This window comes from Kogia breviceps, chromosome 10 (assembly GCF_026419965.1).
Source record: "Kogia breviceps isolate mKogBre1 chromosome 10, mKogBre1 haplotype 1, whole genome shotgun sequence".
Lineage (NCBI taxonomy): Eukaryota > Metazoa > Chordata > Mammalia > Artiodactyla > Physeteridae > Kogia > Kogia breviceps.
The window spans coordinates 86,751,507-86,769,963 of record NC_081319.1 but is presented as its reverse complement, the minus strand read 5'-3'; the positions used below and the strand labels follow the sequence as shown (position 1 = coordinate 86,769,963).

The following is an 18,457-nucleotide window of genomic DNA, read 5'->3' as shown; positions in this document are numbered from 1 at the left end:
CAGGCTCATTTTCCTAAAGTCAACAGTAGAAGCCCGCCCTTCAGTTTGCATTCCTTCAACTTCATACCCAGACATCTCATCATCCTCAAAGGACAATCCAATCTATCAACCCTAAGGAGGAGGACCAAATCTACCTTTTACTGCACATACATTTTTATGTCTTAATCTCTATGAAGCATGGTTGTAAGCAAATTGCCTGAATGACCTCATTTCATCCTCACAACAATAACCCAAAAGACAGGTGCTGTTATTACCCTTATTTTACATATAGGACAACTAAGGCACAGAGAGGTTAAGTGATTGGCCCAAGGTCACACAGCTAGTTAAGTTCACCCAGACAACCTGGCCTCCAAGTCTATGGTTTACCCATTCCAATATTAACTTCAATGCCTGATATCTACTAGACTGTAGGTTATCAATAATAGTGTGCTGAATCAATGAATTCTTGCCTGCAAATGAATTCTTTCCTGCTCCATTTTATATACATTTCTCTCCCCAGGCTTTATGTAAAGGTCTGGATGAGAAGTGGATCTGGAGCCTATTTCTTTGGAAACCATAAAGTTAAGAGGTACAAAATGTTGTGCCTAGAAACTCCCTTCTCTGAAGTTTAGCATCTAGGCTGGAAATCAAGTTTGCTTCTCTGTGTCAGAGTAGGTTGGATCCTCCAGACAAGAGGGGAATATTTCATTCTCATTGATATGATTTCCAGCAGCAAAGATTTTTGACAGACTGTGAATTTTAAAAATGAAATTTCCCAGTGAGTTAGAAAGCAGGAAGCACTCAGAGGAGGGTGCTGTTCTGCCCCTTTGCAGCTGCAACATGACCTTGAGAGAAATACTATTTCCTGTTAAGTATGGAGTTGGCTTTACCAGGCATGTCTGTAAAGGGCAGAGGGCAGATTTTTACTTTCTGAGCTAAGTTTTACCTTCTCGCCCCTCTGTGATATCATGCCCACTCTTCTATTTTATTTTATTTATTTTATTTTATTTCTGAACTCAATCCCATGCCTTTCCTCAGTTTCCTTTATAAGTGGTTTTATGCTTGCCATTCTTCATGTGATTTGGGGGCCTAAATCCTACATGTCTTCAAGAACCTCAAGTCCCTTCTTGTGGTATCAGCAGAGAAAGGAGAATTTCTCTGAGTAGATGCCAGGGAAGGGACAAAAGGGACCTGAGGCAGTGCTTGTCCCTGATCAGGTTGTTCCTGAGAGGTAGTCCTGGAGCCCTCCTGCTTACACATAGACTGTTGGAGGTAGCCCTGACTCTTAGTAAGAGTGGCCAGGGGGCTTCCCTGGGGGCTTTCCTGGGGGCTTCCCTCTTCCCTCGTGGCGCAGTGGTTGAGAATCCGCCTGCCAATGCAGGGAACACGGGTTCGTGCCCCGGTCCGGGAAGATCCCACATGCCGCGGAGCGGCTGGGCCCGTGAGCCATGGCCGCTGAGCCTGCGCGTCCGGAGTCTGTGCTCCGCAACGGGAGAGGCCACGACAGTGAGAGGCTCGCATACCACAAAAAAAAAAAAAAAAAAAAAAAAAAAAGAGTGGCCAGGTACCCGGGGCCAGACCATCAATATCTTTGGGTATGGCTGGGCATTTAGGAGCTAGGGAAAGCCAGATAAAAATAACCCCCTGATCATTTTAGAACATATAACTGAAAGATACTCCTACATTTATATTTCAGACATAGCATTGGTGCCTCAAGCATTTCAGAACGTATGTTCTACTTGATAGGTCTGCTGAAGTCTCCATGGGAAAGTGCACTGATGTTTGCAACTTACTTTAGAAGGTACCAAATAAATCAATAAATATTGGAATAAATAATAAATAAGGATAGATAGGGGTATGAACAGAAGGATAGATTATAATAAAGCAAATATAGTAAAACGTTCACTGTAAAATCTAGACCATAGGTGTATTAGACATTCACTGAAAAATTCTTTCAACTTGCTATCCATTTGAAAAGTTTCAAGATAAAGTGTTGATAAGTGGGGACTGGGGAGGGATGAATTGTATTTTGCTGTTGATGATAGAGACCAGAAGTACTTCGGGCTCAAATAAAACAAGATTTATTTTCCTTTCACGTAAAGTGAATTCAGAGGGCAGCTGTCCAGAGCTGGTCCAGCAGCTCAGAGATGCATCCATGCCCCAGCCTCCTTCTGTCTTTATTCTCTGCCCTCTCAGCATGTAGTTTCCATTCTCAAGGTTGCCTCATGGTCACAAGTTGGTCACTGCACTCCAGCTCCAAAGACCATGTTCTAGGCAAGAGGAAGAAAGAGGTAGAAGATCGTGGACCTGTCTTGAGAAACATAGCCCAACAACTTCCGCCTGCAAATCATTGGCTCCAACTTAGTCCCTTGGCCTCTCTTATCTATAAGGATGGGCCCATTGCACTACTCCCCAAAATTGGGTTTGCGTACTAAGAAGCAGGGACCTTTTGCCTCATTGGAAATGAGAAAGCAAGATGGGTCACCACCAGCTCTACTGGAGCCATCTGAGAAAATTTGGCCAGGGTTGTCTTGCCGTGTCTGCTCAAACCCTCACAGTCTGATCCAGAAATACTGCCTCAATATGGGCTGCCAGTGTTCCATCAGGATGCGAGGTACGTAGGCTTCCTTAAGCTGGACTCCATGAACTTCCTTGAATGGGCCATCCAAGACATCTACCTTACCACAGAAAGAATGCTAGCTCTTTGTACATTTTTTTTAAAAAAAGCAGGAAATAGAGCTTGCACAAGCAACCAGGCATCTCTACCACAGAGCCTAAATTCAAACTGTTGTAATATAATTAAATTCCGGGAATTCCCTGGTGGTCCAATGGTTGGGACACCATGGTTTCACTGCTGTGGGCTCGGGTTCAATCACTGGTCGAGGGGATAAAAACAAGAAAATACATACACACACACACACACACACACACACACACACACACACACACACACACACAGAGTTGGCCAAAAAGTTCGTTCAGGTTTTTCCATAATATCTCACAGAAAAACACGAACAAACTTTTTGGCCAGCCCAATACATAATTAAATTCCATCAGCCAAGTCATATCAAAGTCCTTTGAGCTTTAATCATTGTCTCAAGAGGCAAATAAATTGTCTTGGGAGGCTCTAGGCCACAGGTAAGACCACTTTGTCCCAAAGACCCCTTATAGAAACAGTATCCACAGACTAACCAGAATCTAACCTCGGAAAATACAGAATCCTGCTGGCAGAGTAGAAAGAAATACACATGAAAATACAAATGTAGCACAAATAAGGCTCAGAGGGTGAATGAAGCTTCTGAGCAACACCCCAAATAAGAATTTTTCTGAAAAATGTAAAAACATGCCAATCGGTCACCGGCAACACTGCTTTGGGAAATCTGAAAATTATGTTATTTGGTAATGGATCCGAGACCTGAATTTCAGAGGTGCTAAAAAAGGTGGAGTGGGTCTGGTTTTCTGTTCATACTCTCATTTGGCTCTGTTGTAAAAGATAAATCCTCCTCCATGTGCCTGTGTACATGCAAACAGATGTTAGCAAATAGCCACAGAAACATTTTAATTAACGCACATCTTCCTCTCTTCACATGTTAAAATCTTTTATTTCTCTACTCAGTAAATCTTTTATGATATAAAATAAATCTATTATCATATAGAAGAAGTAAAACAGGTATATATAATGAAAGACTGATTATACATATACATAAGTGGTTCAATTAGGAAAACACAGTGACACAGTGTGAGAATTAGGCTGGAATTTTTCTTCACTGTGTACAATCCAATACAGTTTCAGTTTTCATTTTAAACTTCCTCACAGGTTTCTGCTCAGCAACTGATGAGAAACACCCTCTGAACCAATCCAAAAACTAATTCTTCCACAGAATTGACCCTGTTACTGCTTCTCATAGTGAGCAGGCAGGTTTCTTTTTCCCTTCTTCCAGGTAACAGAGCCTCTATTGATTACCTTTATTCTGAGGGCTGTGATTTTCAGATGGGATAGCCAAGAGGTAAGTTGGGAAAATGGGTAAAAGCCAGGGCCACGTGCCCTAGAGGGAGAGAGGCTGAAGAGCTGAGTGGGCTTCCAGGGAGGCCCTCATCCAGAGAAAGGAATTGGTGCTTGTGTGTGCTAAAGTCAGAGGATGAGGGGGTGGAGGTAGCAGGACAATGCAAAGGCTAAAGACCTGAATTGGAAAATGTATGGGAAGGAGACAACGTGAATGAAAAAACTTGCCAACTGCATGTTCTTAGGAGCTTACTGTGGTCAGAAAGGAGCAAAGGACTCTTATCTCTCTTAGTCATCTCTGGGAATCCATTCTAAGAGATTCTAAAAAGAGATGTGCCTTAAAGATTTATATGTAAAGCTGTGCATTACAGAATTATTTGTAATTACAAAAACCTGAACCAACCTACACATACAAGAGTTGGAGAATGGATACAAACACACTGTCCAATCATAAGAGGGATTTTCATATAGTCATTAGGAATCATATTTTTAATAAAGAGTTTTTATTTCTAATTGTAACAAAACTGGATCGAATCTGGAGATTTAAATTGTATCTACATTTTGCTATTAGATCTTACTTATGATGAACCACTTTAAACATGAATGTTTGTGTTAATACCTGATTTTTTTTCTTTAGGAGTAATTTCTACAAGTGGAATTTCTGGGTCAAATTATAATTTTGACAATTTTCAGGCATTTAGTATATATCTATGGCCAAAATACTTCCAGAAATAGTTATATTCCCATGAAGCAAAGTATATGATTACCATCACAGATTATTTAAATTTGATTCCTTCATATTTTTCTCCATTTTGAAGTTGTCTATAATCAGGAACAAAAACCAATAAATATCCTAAAAAGATTAGTGAAAATATATTCCTCAGTCTGAGGACGGCACTGAAATTGTTACCTATATAATAATAATAATAATAATAATAATAATAATATTGTCCTCTCTCTAGCAGCTTAGAGAGTAGTTTTGAAGAGCAGAGGATATGGCGAAAGGCAATCTTTTGTCTGAGGGCTGTCCGGGTTTCAGGCAGGCTACAGAGAATTCCCAGCAGCACAGATTTCTGCTCCCAGCTCCTCTTCAACCCACCCACTGGTCTCTGCGGGCCTTGTTCTCAAAGGCAGTTCCCAGTGCAGGTATCACAGCAACAGGTACTATGAATGCAGGCCTCATTCTGGTTTGTTTTGGGGGAATTGGTGTGAAGAGTTTGTATTTTATTTGTATGTATTTATTTATTGACATATAGTTGATTTTCAGGCGTCGGTATTTTCTGAACAACTATTGTGTTGCAGTCAATAATTATTTGTAACAATTTTTAATTGTTAAGTAAAACGTGAAAACTTTTAAATTGAAAACATCCAAATAATTTTCAAAGTATAGGGGGCAAAGGACAAGTGTCTCTCACTCAATCTCTGATTTTCATTTTAGCATGTAGCCCTTCAGAACTCTTTTAAGGCGATCCCATAAAAATGTATATACAAATTTATAGCTTTGTTTTTGTTTTTGAATAGAGTCATTAGGATTTTTCTTCAGTGTGCTTTTTGTTTAATATATCTTGATTATCTGAGTTAGTGACTGTAAATCACTCTTAACTGCCATATTGAATTCTCTCATACAGATGAGCCTTTATTTAACTAACCAGTCTCCTGTTAGTGGTTAGAGTGGCTGGTTAGGTTGTTTATCTTTTTTTTTTTTTTAACTTTTAAAAATAATGCTTCAGTGTCATCCTTACACATAATTCTTTCTACATCCATGCAAGTCTTTGCTGGACCAGATATCTGGAAGTGAAATTGCTGAGCCAATTATGTGCATTCTAAAGTTCCTATTTCACAATGTTTCATGAGTAACTGAAGTTCAAATAGGTTTTGTCACATGACTGAGATCACAAGGCTTGTGAATCATAGTGCCATTACTCACTTCCCACACCCTTTTTATTTCCAACACTGAACCTGTAGTGGGCCTGGCACACAGTGAGTGCTCAATAAACATTTGTTGAAGGAATGAAAACACACGGGTGAGACCTGGTCTTATTCCTAACTCTCCCATTCACTTGCCTTGGGATTAAGAAGTGGTAGGTTCATAGGAGTTCCCTGGTGGTCCAGTGGTTAGGTTTTGGCACTTTCACTGCAGTGGTCCAGATTCAGTCCCTGGTCGGGGAACTGAGATCCTGTAAACTGTGCAGCTTGGCCAAAATTAAAAAAAAAAAAAAAAAAAAGAAGGGGTAGGTTCAGCCTCTGAGTGACCCAGGGAATCTGCCAGGATCTTGACCAGAGTCTGATGGAAGAGTGATTTGAACTTGGTGATGGCCATGGGTTGGGGCCTAGTGGAGACAGCAGTGTTGTTCCGCAGACGCGCACACCCTGAGTCATTTGTTGGCACACCGTTCCATCTGACATTTTCAGGGAAGGAAAGAATACATGATGGGAGAAGGGAGGGGGCTACTTCTGGAGTGCTCAGTCCTGTCTTGGAGTAATTCACCTAGGCTGACTCTCAGGGTCTCTACTATTTAGGGACACAGCCAGCTCTGGGGTGGCTGGGATGGAAGCCGAGTTAGAACTCCAGCTAGAATCAAGCCTGGCTAGTCGGCAAGGGCCACACACTTCCCTTAACACAAAAGTTCACAGTGGGGCTTCCCTGGTGGCGCAGTGGTTGAGAGTCTGCCTGCCGATGCAGAGGACGCGGGTTCGTGCCCCGGTCCGGGAAGATCCCACATGCGGCGGAGCGGCTGGGCCCGTGAGCCATGGCCGCCAAGCCTGCGCGTCCGGAGCCTGTGCTCCGCAACGGGAGAGGCCACAACAGTGAGAGGCCCGCGTAACGCAAAAAAAAAAAAAAAAAAAAAAGTTCACAGTGATGTCACAGACCATGCCTAAAAGGAGGTAAAGGTGTTTTCTGAGCCAAGATACATTTGGAAACACTGGTCTGGGACTGGGGAGTTGCAGGGGCCCTGCCTCTGAGCTGGAAGAACGCCAGCACTGCATAGAGGCGTGAGCTGTGTTGGGCTGCTGTGTGCTTCTCGGTTGACATATTTGCCCCTTCTGTGCAAGTGCTAGCACATACGTCTTTGCCCCTAAAAGGCACTTCTCTAGCAGTGCAAAGACCAAGATAGGAAAATTATCCATTTCTGGTGAGCCCAGAGGCAGGCCATCTGCCAAGGAGCATTGGTGAACACATGAGGAAAGGGAAGAAAGGAAAGGAATCACTTCCTTTCCAGAAATGTTTCTCCCAAAAGAACAGATGTTTCTCCCCCAAAGAACAATTTTGGGGATTAGCTCCCCAGTCAGGGATCTAACCCAGCAGTGAAAGCGCAGAGTACTAACCACTGGACCGCCAGGGAATTCCCAGAACGATTGTGAAAAGAGTGCACTAAGGCACATCAAGTTGCAACACTTGCATGTCCAGGACAGGCTTGCTCCTTGAAACCACTTTATTGAAAAATAGGAACAAACACATTACATAGGCAAGGCCCAGTGGGACCACAAGAGGCCAAGCTCTGTTCTCTAAGCCAGACCAAAAGAGCACTGTCATTATGGAGAAAAACACTTATCCTCATAAATTCTCCACCTCCCCTCCTCTCCATCCATCAGTTGGATGACCACCAACTAATCTGATCATCTAAAGTGAACTAAAATGCTAGTGAGTATTGATGGTTTAATATGTAACCCCTCATCCATTCACTCATTCAACAAATATTTACTGAGGTTTCCATGTGAATCACCACCATGCTACAGGCTTCTTACACATCAGGAAACAAAACAGACCAATATCATTGCTTTGTGGAGCTTACATTCTAGCAGGTGGAGACAGACAATAAATGTATGATATGTTCACTGGTGAAAATTCAATGGGAAAAAGAGAGCGGGTTCAGGGGGATATAGTGAGCTTGCGAATACACAGGGAAGAGGGTTCCAGGTAGAGAGAAGAGTTGAGGTCGAGGTCCTCTGTCGTGTCCTGTTCAAGGGGCAGCAGGAAGGGCAGTGTGGCTGGAGCAGAGCCAGGGAGAGTAGGGGAGATGAAATGAGGAGTGCAGGTCCTGGAGGACATGCCGGCCACTGGAAGGACTTCAGCATCTACTCTGAGTGAAATGGGAGCCACTGGAAAGTGCTGAGCAGAGGAGTGACAGGAAGTGACTCAAGGAATGTTCTGGATGTTGTGTTGAGACTGTAGGGGATACAAGCAGAATCAGGGGACCCAGAGAGGAGGGTCCCGTATTAATCAGAGTGTGATGGTGGAGGCTTGGACCTGGCGTAGCTGGGGAAGTGTGGGCAAGGGTAACGATTCTGAACATTTTCAGACAGTAGAGCCAAGGATTTCCTGATGGGTTAGGGTTACTGTCTGTACACTTAACATACATACTTTTTTGGGAGATTTTCCATATTGGAACTCAAAGGTGAAGACTCCCAAGCAGACATTTTGGCAGAGGAAGATCTTGGGTCATCACACTAGTGATCCAGGGTTTCGCCTTCAGTTGGCCCTGCTGAGGTGAAGAATTCTGTGTGGAAACCTCAGAATTCCACGCAGAATTATCCCTCTTCTTCCAGGCCGTATTTCTGCCTGACTCCTTCTGGCCTCTCTCTGTTTGCAGCACAGATGAAAATGGCGTGGTCCCTGGACCTCCCTCTGCACAATCTTCTTGTCTGCATCATCTTGGCCCGACTGCTCGCCTCTTGCTCAGGTAGGGAACGATGCTGCTTTTAGGTATTGGAAGCAGGCAATTACCTGTTAGCGCCCAGTCAGAACCTTTGACCGTTCATTCCTGGAAGTCCCATCACAAACTGAAAGTACACATGCCATTAAGACATATGTCCTGGGGGCTTCCCTGGTGGCGCAGTGGTTGAGAATCCGCCTGCCGATGCAGGGGACGCGGGTTCGTGCCCTGGTCTGGGAAGATCCCACATGCAGCGGAGCAGCTGGGCCCGTGAGCCATGGCTGCTGAGCCTGCGCGTCCGGATCCTGTGCTCCGCAAAGGGAGAGGCCACAACAGTGAGAGGCCCGCATACCACCAAAAAAAATAAAATAAAATTTAAAAAAAGAAAGAAAAAGACATATGTCCTTCTGTCAGGATCCTGTTCCTCTCTAGGTTTTTCTGCCTGAGACACCCCCTTACCATCACGGCCCCAACTCCCTCTCATGGAGTTTCCCCCTTTTGCTGACCAGCTCAGTTTGCTGTGATTGGACCCCCTGGACCCATCCTGGCCATGGTGGGTGAAGACGCTGAGCTACCCTGTCACCTGTCCCCGAAGATGAGCGCAGAGAACATGGAACTGAAGTGGGTGAGATCCAGCCTCAGGCAGGTAGTTTTCATGTATGCACATGGCAAGGAAGTAGAAGACAGACAGACAGCAGAGTATCGAGGGAGAACTGAGTTTTTAAGAGATGGCATCACTGCAGGGAAGGCTGCTCTCCGAATTCACAGTGTCAGAGCCTCTGACAGTGGAAACTACCTGTGTTATTTCCAAGATGGCGACTTCTACGAAAAAGCCTTGGTGGAGCTGAAAGTTGCAGGTGAGCCTCCGGGTTTTGTTCTGAGCTCATTCCTCTGTGGGGCCTGGGGGCCCAGTGTTCATGCTCCAAATGCACCTCGCAGAGCTCCTGGTTGATCTCCAGGAACTGCCTCCATTGCCTTCCAACCTTGTTTCTCTGAAGCCCTCGGGAAAGATGCAGGTCTTCCTCCAGGAAGACTCCCCCCTGTACCCTATCATATCAAGTAGAGAATTCCCTCCTGCTGGTCGTCAGGGTCTAAGCTGGGAAGTGGAAGGTTGGGGATAAGAAGGATAAGAAAACATCTCCTCAGAGATGGTGCACAGTGGTTTGGGTACAGTTGCATTCCCTGTGGCTTCTGGCGCCCCTCCAGGTACACCCTGCTGTGAGCCCTGGGAGGCTGACCTATAGGGACAGCATCTGTACAGCCACTGTTCTCCAACCCGAGTTCCCAGGAACACCACAGCAGTTATACCAGTTGACTTTAATCCTTGTTGCAGGAGGGGAAGTCGATGCCATGTGGGAACTGGCGGTCTCAGGAAGAGGCTGTTAGAGGAGACTTGGTACAGACTTTGGGCTTCTGTTAGGGGATTTGGGGCAGCGTTTATGGAAGTAGGCTTTGCTCTGGATTGGATGTTGTCAGGGAGGAGGGGGTGTGTAATTCTGTGGGTAGGTATCTTCATAAATCTCACCCAGGAGGAAGACTAGGGTGAAGTTAAAGCTGGGACTGGTAAAGGAGCATTGTCACTCACAGCCAGGACTGGAGGATGTTTGGTCTTCGTTGTGTTTTGGACAGTGTTCATGTTTTTCTCTGTGTTCAAACATGATTGTTGTTGGTCTTGTTTTTGTCTTGACCCGTCATAGTGACAAAGGGCCCTTTGATGCTGACGTTCCATGAAATGGCTTGTGTTCCTCAGGAGAACACCGAGACCAGGGCCATATCCAATGTCAAAGGTTGCATTTCTCTTTCTCAGAGCATTCTCTTGCACTGTGGCTTCTGGCTGAGTTTGGTCAATGGCGAGCCATAGTTGAAGATAGAGGAGGGAAGGATGAGAGAAGTCCCGGTACTTATGCCCCTGGCTTTTTCCCCGCAGGGCCACCTCTAGCTGGCTGCATGCTCTTCCCAAAGATCACAGCTCCTCTTATGAAAGTCCTCTCTACATGACTCTCTCCTTTTAGGTCTTCAAAACGGCTTCCTCTCCACCTCCCTTTGGGTTTAGGGGTGGGTTGTAACAGCCCTATTGTTCCTGGCCCTGGGGTATTGCTCTACCCCATATAGTTTTCTCACTAATGACCATCCTTTTGTAAACAGCTTCTTAATGGAACCCTACTTTAATTATCTAACGTGGGTGTGCTGTCCAGTTCCTGCTGAGACCCTCACTGATACTGGAGGCTCCCAAGAATTGAGGCTCATTTGTCCCTTCCACAGCTCTGGGTTCGGATCTTCACATTGAAATGAAGGGCCATGAGGACGGAGGGATCCACCTGGGGTGCACATCCACCGGCTGGTATCCCCAGCCCCAAATACAGTGGAGAGATGCCAAGGGCCAGAACATGCCAGCTGTGGCAGTACCTCCAGCTACAGATGGAGCGGGCCTGTATGCAGCCACATCATCTCTAATTGTGAAAAGCAGCTCTGGAGAAGGGGTGTCCTGTATCATCAGAAATCCCCTCCTCAACCAGGAAAAGACAGCCCAGATTTCCATTGCAGGTCAGTATCCTGCTTAGCCTCAGGTATATTGAGCTGTGGCTATTGGAAGAAGAAAGATGTGAACACCTGGAACTAATATAATATTATAAGTCAATTATACTTCAATTTTAAAAATTCCATTAAATGCACCTTAAAAGAGGCATATGTAAAATTTAATCTATAAAAAATTAGAAAAAGTGACAATTTAAACATTAACCAATTGAAATGTAGCATATCCATATTAAAAAGAGAAAAGTATAAAAATAAATAAAATGAAATAAAAAGGAAAAAAAGAAAAGAAAGGAGGACGTGTGATTCTCTGTGCTGGCTTTGCAGCGAAAAAGAGGCACTGAGCAGGGTTCCAGAGGCGTCTTCTTGCTCCGGGGATGTTTCTTTTTCCCTGTTAGTGTCACAAGTATTACTGAGCATTTCCTATGTGCCAGAAACTGTGACAGGAGATGGGAACTGGGGGAGAAATGGTAAAGTCAAATCCTTAAGCAAAGACAAATGACAAAATGCGGACAGGGAGAATATGCACAACTCATAATTTAGAGAAAGCACTAATCTCCTTAAAATATGAAACAAACCAGTAGAGAAAAAGCAAAGGATATGAATTATTCATTCACAGAAAAGGAATGACATATGAAAGAGTGTCCAACCTCACTCAATAGAGAAATGTGTGTATTAAAACATTTTCCTCTTGTGAGACTGGCAACAAGATAAAACAAAACAAAACAGTGCTGGTTGATAAAACATTCTGATGGTAGGATTGTGGGGAGACAGTCACTCTTAGACATTTTTTGGTATACATAATTTGATATATTTTTGGTATGAATTGGCACAATTGCTATTGGGGGCAATATAGCAATATATATCCAAACTACCTACTTATTGATCCAAAATCCCACTTTTAGGAATTTATCTGACAGATATGCTTGCATGTGTAGAAAACTACCCATGTAAAAAGTTATTTCTTATAGCATTAATTATAAGAGCAAAAAGTTAGCAACTATGCAAATATCCATCAATGGGAAATTTTTATCCAGTGGAATATTGCCCAGCTCTGAAAGGAAACACAGGCATTCAGTCTGTACTAATATGGAAAGATTTGCAAGATACAATGTGAACAGAACAAGCAAGACACAGAGCAGTTTATACAGAATGTTATCTTTGGAGTAAACAAGAAAAAATAAGAATACATTTACATTTTTCAATTTAATGTACTCTTGCATAGTACTCACTATGTGTTTATAATGCTTTATAAACATTAATTTAATGCTTTAACCTTATGAGTTAGGTTTTATCTTTCTATTATTATTATTATTAATTTTATTATCAGCCCCGTTTTACAGATTAGGACACCTGGAATAGAATGGTTAAGTAATTAGTCCAAGGTCACACGGCTAGTCAGGTGGAGGAATCAGAATCTGAACCCAGACTCCCCAGCTCCCAAGAGCACATTCTTAGTCACCGTACTAGGCTGATTTAATGAGTCTAATTAAAGGAGGTGGGCAGAGAAAGTGAATAGGAGACTTGGGTGATGTTTTATGTTTTTTAATTTGATACTTGAACCAAGTGAATATAACCTATTGTAAATTTTAATTAGAAAAAACTTGATTGCGATGCTCACGTATCACATTTGCAAGTGAGAGGCAAACCTTTCAAGACAAGTAATGGTATTTGCTATTGCTATAGCTATAAACCCTTCCTAGGGTTTACTGCAGTCTTCCCGAAAGTTCTCTGAGAACATAGGAAGAGAAAGATCATTTGACGGCAGGGGACAAACTCCGTGACCCCTGTCCTGAGGGTGAGAGGCTAAGACTGGATCCATTGCAGATCCCTTCTTCAGGAGGGCCCAGCGCTGAATCGCTGTCTTCGCGGGGACGCTGCCCGTCTGTCTGCTGCTTCTCGCAGGGGCCGGTTACTTCCTGTGGCTACAGAGGAGAGAAAAGGAGGCTCTTTTCATGGAGAAAGAGAGAGCAGAAGAGGAAAAAGAAACAGCACGGGCAGAAAAAGAGCAGGAACGAAGAATAAAAGGTATCTGACCCCGAGAAGGAATCTAAGGCCTGTGCCTACAGGAGCGAGCCGGATTACCTCTCCCCGTCCCCATCCTGCGCGCCCAAGCCGGCACTAGGTCATTTTTAAGGTTTATTTTCTAGAGGTCCTCCTCCCTCCATCCCCATAACAGTACTTTTTTTTTTTTTTCTGCTTCTTTTCCAGAGACACTCGAGTATGAACTCAGTAAGTTCTGATGCCCCCGGGGACCCAAGCTCATCTTCCTATCCCCTGCTGGGCCTCTTAATGACTCGTCACCTTGCTTCCATTGCAGAGTGGAGAAAGATCCAGTACCTGGCTCGTGAGTGGCTCTGACATTTTCTCTGAATTCTCATCCAAGGCTGTCTCTGCCTGAGTGTTTTCCAGCCGGTTTCCTCAGCCCCTAACTCTGCCCTGGGTTGAAGGAATGTTCTGGATCCTTTTTCCCAGGAAAAGAAATATGGGAGGCTGACTGGGGGGAAGTGGTTGTTGGGGAGAAAGGAGGAGAGAATCATGAGTGTTTTGTTTTGTTTTTTAATGGCGAAAGGGGCCTTCATTCCCCCTCCCCCCGCCCCCATAAGGAAGAGAGGGGAGGAGAGGGTTGAACAGGTAGAGGGAGGAAGTAGGAAGGGTAGGTGGTCAAAAAGAAGGAGAAGGCTGCAAAAGGAGGAGAAAGGAAATGACTCCAAAACGACAGAGTTCAGTTGACATCTCTGCCTTTCTTCCCTTGTAGGTGGGGAGAAGTCTCAGGCCTATCCTGGTGAGTGACCTGGATGTCCTCTGAGTTTCCTGGCACATGTATATAAGCATTCAAACTTTTTCCCTGCTGTGTGACCCATTGGCGTTCCCAGTAGGAATACTCAGATCTAACCAAGAGGCTCATTTTCTGTGGGGAATACCACCCCTGCTTTTCTGCAGCCTCAGAGAGGCCCTTCAGATACAGCATCTGGGCACTTTCAGCCACTCCCCATCCTGCTGGCACACAAGCACACAGCCTACTATAGCCTGGCCATGTCACCTGCAGCCCCAGCATGATGAGGAAGTCCACCATTTTTGAGACCTTTTATGCCTAATCTGTCAGAGCTGTAGATGAAGGAAGCTGGATACTAGAAGAGACTGAAGGGACACAGAAAAGGCTTATTGAGGAGAATAGGTAAGGGAAAGATCAGAATTAATGACCTTTCCTTATTGTGTCTCCCTTCTTTCAGAGTGGAAGGAGGCCCTCTTCCAAGCTGGTGAGTGAATCACTATGTCCCCTAGGACAACAACCCAAGGGACCATATTCCCTTTTTCTTCTCCAAGTCTTGAGATTCTGGGACAAGTCCCCATGACTGGGAGAGTTCCGGGTAGATGACTTGAGGTCTCGATCTCAAGGTTGTGCCCATCTCCCATGCCCTCCCACTGAGAGCCCAGAGAACCAGGGAGAATTGCTCTCCTGGGCTTCCATAGACCTTGATGGTAAGGAAGAGGCATCAAAGGTGGAGCTGAGGGGAAGGACAGGCAGAGTGAACTAATACTACAGGGAGAGCAAGGATGCAACGTGACCAAGGAGAGAAAGCAATGCTCAAAGATCTCGTCCTTTCCCAACCTCCGCATGCCACCTCCTGCCGCTGTGTGTCCTCAAGTTACTTGATGTTTTGAGCTTCAATCTCAATTGTAGATGATGATTGTAATCCCTATTTATGTGAGAGTTGAGGTAAAGACTAAATGAGCTAATGGATGTGTATTTGGTCAAAAAAACAGCAAGAAAGAGATGGTATATTCAAAATGGGTGGTTGAAGAGGATTTAAAGAAGGAACTATTTACAAAGGCAAAAAAGAGAGCAAAGAGAAGCCAACAAAGGAACATTCCGTCCCCCAAGACTTACAACAGTGGGGATCTGTCACCATTCCTGGACCTGAAGAGACAGGGAGAGGGTGCAGCCCAGAGAAAGCTATAGCTTAAGGAGAGGGCTGCCTGAGAAAAGTCATCCTTTTGTTAGAGCATCACCGTCTGAAGCTGGCAGGGAAGAAAGGGGGGAAAAAAAATGCTGTGCCTCTCTTCTTTCTCCTTCCAGTCTTCAGCTGGTACCTCCCTTTGGCCAAATCCAACAGGTGACCAGAGGCAAGAGAACCCAGTGACACTGTCCATAGAGGACAGATTCCTGGGGCCCAGAAGAGGGTGGAGAAAGATGGAGAGTGGGTCTGCAAGCACATAAAGCCCCCAACATGGCCCTTAGCACAGAAAAGACCTGGCAGCTTTTATAAGATCAGGCCACTTCCTCCGTGCCCAGCCCTGAGCCAAATACGCAACATGTGTTGTCTTCCTACCCTAGAGATTAGTATTTTTATCCCCATTTTTCAGTTAAGAAAGTTGAGGCTTAAAGATATTATATAGCTTGGGTCTATGGGAAAAGAGAAAAGGAAAAGACATTCAGTTCATGAGTGGTAGCTCAAGGATTGAAATTTAAACCTATGTGCCTATGAAGCACAGGTGGGCAGAGTCATTTCGGGGAGGGAAACAGGAAAAAGGTAGAGGGAAAGAGCCAGCTCCAGGTGTCAGTTAAGAAGACCCTGACCCTCATCACCCTCCTCTTTCCCACTGAACTTAAGACCCCTGGGGGCTTTCTTTTGGTATTGCTAAGGGGGTCACATTCAGGGCAGGCTGGGGACGCCCAGCTCTGGACTTGGGCATCCTCAACCAGACCCAGGCCTTGAGGGCTGAGGCTCTGAGATCTAGGAACAATGGCTGACCCATGACCCTATCCCCAAACTTTCTGCAGCGGATGTGATATTGGATCCGAACACAGCAAACCCCATCCTGCTTGTTTCTGATGACCAGAGGAGCTTGCAGCGAGCAGACGGACGACAGAATCTGCCAGACAACCCCGAGAGGTTTGATTGGCATTACTGTGTGCTTGGCTGCAAGAGCTTCACGTCAGGGAGACATTACTGGGAGGTAGAGGTTGGGGACAGGAAAGAGTGGCACGTCGGGGTGTGCAGAGAGAACGTGGAGAGAAAATGTTGGGTTAAAATGACACCTGAGAATGGCTTCTGGACTATGGGGCTGTCTGATGGGAATGACTATCGGGCTCTCACCGACCCCCGGACCAAACTGGCAATTGCCAGCCCTCCTCGAAAAGTGGGGATCTTCCTGGACTATGAAACTGGTGAGGTCTCCTTCTACAACGCCAGAGATGGATCTCATGTCTACACCTTCCCGCACACCTCTTTCTCTGGGCCTCTGTGGCCTGTTTTCAGGATTTTGACCTTGGAGCCCACTGCCTTGACCATTTGCCCAGCATTGACAGAAGCGGGGGGTTCCCGTGTTCCTGACCTAGAGCCTGACCTTTCTCCGGAGACCCCAGTGGCCCTGGGCTCAGCTGATGAGAATGGGGAGCCTCAGGCTGAAGTAACGTCCTTGCTTCTCCCTGCCCGGCCTGAAGCCGAGGGCCTCTTCCCTAACAGCAAAAAATCACAACCATAAAATACCGAAGACACACACTGTGTGAAGTACTTCACTAATATTAATACAATTATTTATTCCATATGGACAGTTGAGTTTAATACCGCTTTATTGTCTCCTTTATATGGAGAAAGAAACCAGGGTGCAGAAAAGTGAATTCACTTCCCAAAGGTCACTCAGCTAGTAAATGACAGCTGGGATTTGAATATAAAACATTTACGGATGACGTAAGTGTACTGGGGGTTGTGTCAAAGCTTTAAATAAATGTACTCCCGGGCTTCCCTGGTGGCGCAGTGGTTGAGAATCCGCCTGCCGATGCAGGGGTCACGGGTTCGTGCCCTGGTCCGGGAAGATCCCACATGCCGCGGAGCAACTAAGCCCGTGAGCCATGGCCGCTAGGCCTGCGCGTCCGGAGCCTGTGCTCCGCAATGGGAGAGGCCACAGCAGTGAGAGGTCCGCATACCGCAAAAAAAAAAAAAAAATGTACTCCTTTAATTCTCACAGCAACCCTGTGATATAGCCTCATTGCGCGAGTGTGGAAACTGAGGTACGGCCAAGTTAAGCGACTTACATAATTCATCAGTTTGTGCTTCCGGGGGATGTTTGGTCCCTGTCCCCCACCTCCACCCACCCTCTACCCCCTAGCCTGTTTTCCAGCCCGATTGCCCCTGTGGGGAAGGGACCATGTGCAGCCCTGAGTGTCCCTCCCCAGGGCACCTCAAGGTAAGGATCACTGTAGGTGTCTATGGAGGCCACACCCCACTGGGTTCCTTCAAGGTCAACAGTCAGAGCCATAGGTCCAGCGCTTTGCTGGATTGGCTCTGCCGGGTGAGTTGGTCCAGAGAATGAATTCACAGTGACTGCACCACACAGGACTGCAAAGGGACTAAAGGCCAAAATCTTAACTACTAAAGGGCATGAGTACCACCACCGCCCCACCCCCTCTCCACCCCACCCCTGCCCCGACAAATATGATAGGTAATCGTGGAGCCAGAAGCAGTCCTCCTACATTTAAGGTCTCTAGAAAGCCTAACTTAATACCTAAAGGCTGCCTGTGGAACAAGAATTTGGGAGGAATGAAGCTAGATGAACTTTAGCAGTATTTTGATCACACTGTAGAGTCCATCTCCAGGAAAGGGGTATTTCCACGCCTGATCAGTTACTGAAGTTCCTTGCAGCTGATGGGTACCGGGCAGAAGTTACTCTTCCTTATCATCACTATTTTGTTCACCAGTGTATCCCCTCTACCGGGCGTGTGGTTGTCAAGTTACCTTTGTTAAATAAATGTGTTAATAATCTTCACTCTTCAACTGAGCATTTTCTAGATTTTAAGCCCCTACAGTTTACTCACCACAGTTTCACAATTTACCTCACTGCAACATTTTCACCAAGTCCTTAATGTATTTGTTTTCTATTGCTGCCATAATAAATTACCATAAATTTTGTGACCTAAACCAAAATAAATTTATCATCTCACAGTTTTGTAGGTCAGAAGTCCAACATGGGTCTCAGCGGGCTAAAATCAAGGTGTCTGCAGGCTGCATTCCTTTCTGGAGGCTCTCGGGAAGAATCGGTTTCCTTGCTCATTCAGATTGTTGGCAGAATTTAGTTTCTTGCAGTTGTAGGACTGAGGCTGTCATTTCCCGCTGGCTGTCAGCTGAGGGCTACTGCCAGTTTCTGGAGGCTGTTACGTTCCTCAGCTCGTGGTCCTCTTCCTCCAGCTTCAAAGCAGTAATGGCAGGTTGAATCCCTCTCAGTCTTTGAATCCACCCTGGTTCTTCTTCCACTGAATCTCTTTGACTCTCCTGCCTTTTTCCAC

General features: G+C 45.3%; 1 protein-coding gene and 1 pseudogene across 1 annotated transcript; both read left to right on the top strand.

Annotated features, from left to right (window-relative positions):
- Positions 1-2,455: 2,455 nt before the first annotated feature.
- On the top strand, positions 2,456-3,979 carry LOC131764229 (small ribosomal subunit protein uS14-like; annotated as a pseudogene).
- LOC131763330 (butyrophilin subfamily 3 member A1-like) lies at positions 3,868-17,948 on the top strand. The gene is given in 11 exon segments (XM_067006554.1): positions 3,868-3,986; positions 4,945-5,143; positions 8,575-8,664; positions 9,147-9,494; positions 10,900-11,181; positions 12,997-13,197; positions 13,381-13,401; positions 13,490-13,516; positions 13,928-13,954; positions 14,403-14,429; positions 15,956-17,948. Coding segments are annotated over 10 exon segments (1,893 nt in total). The 5' UTR covers positions 3,868-3,986; positions 4,945-4,977; the 3' UTR covers positions 16,660-17,948.
- Positions 17,949-18,457: the final 509 nt, after the last annotated feature.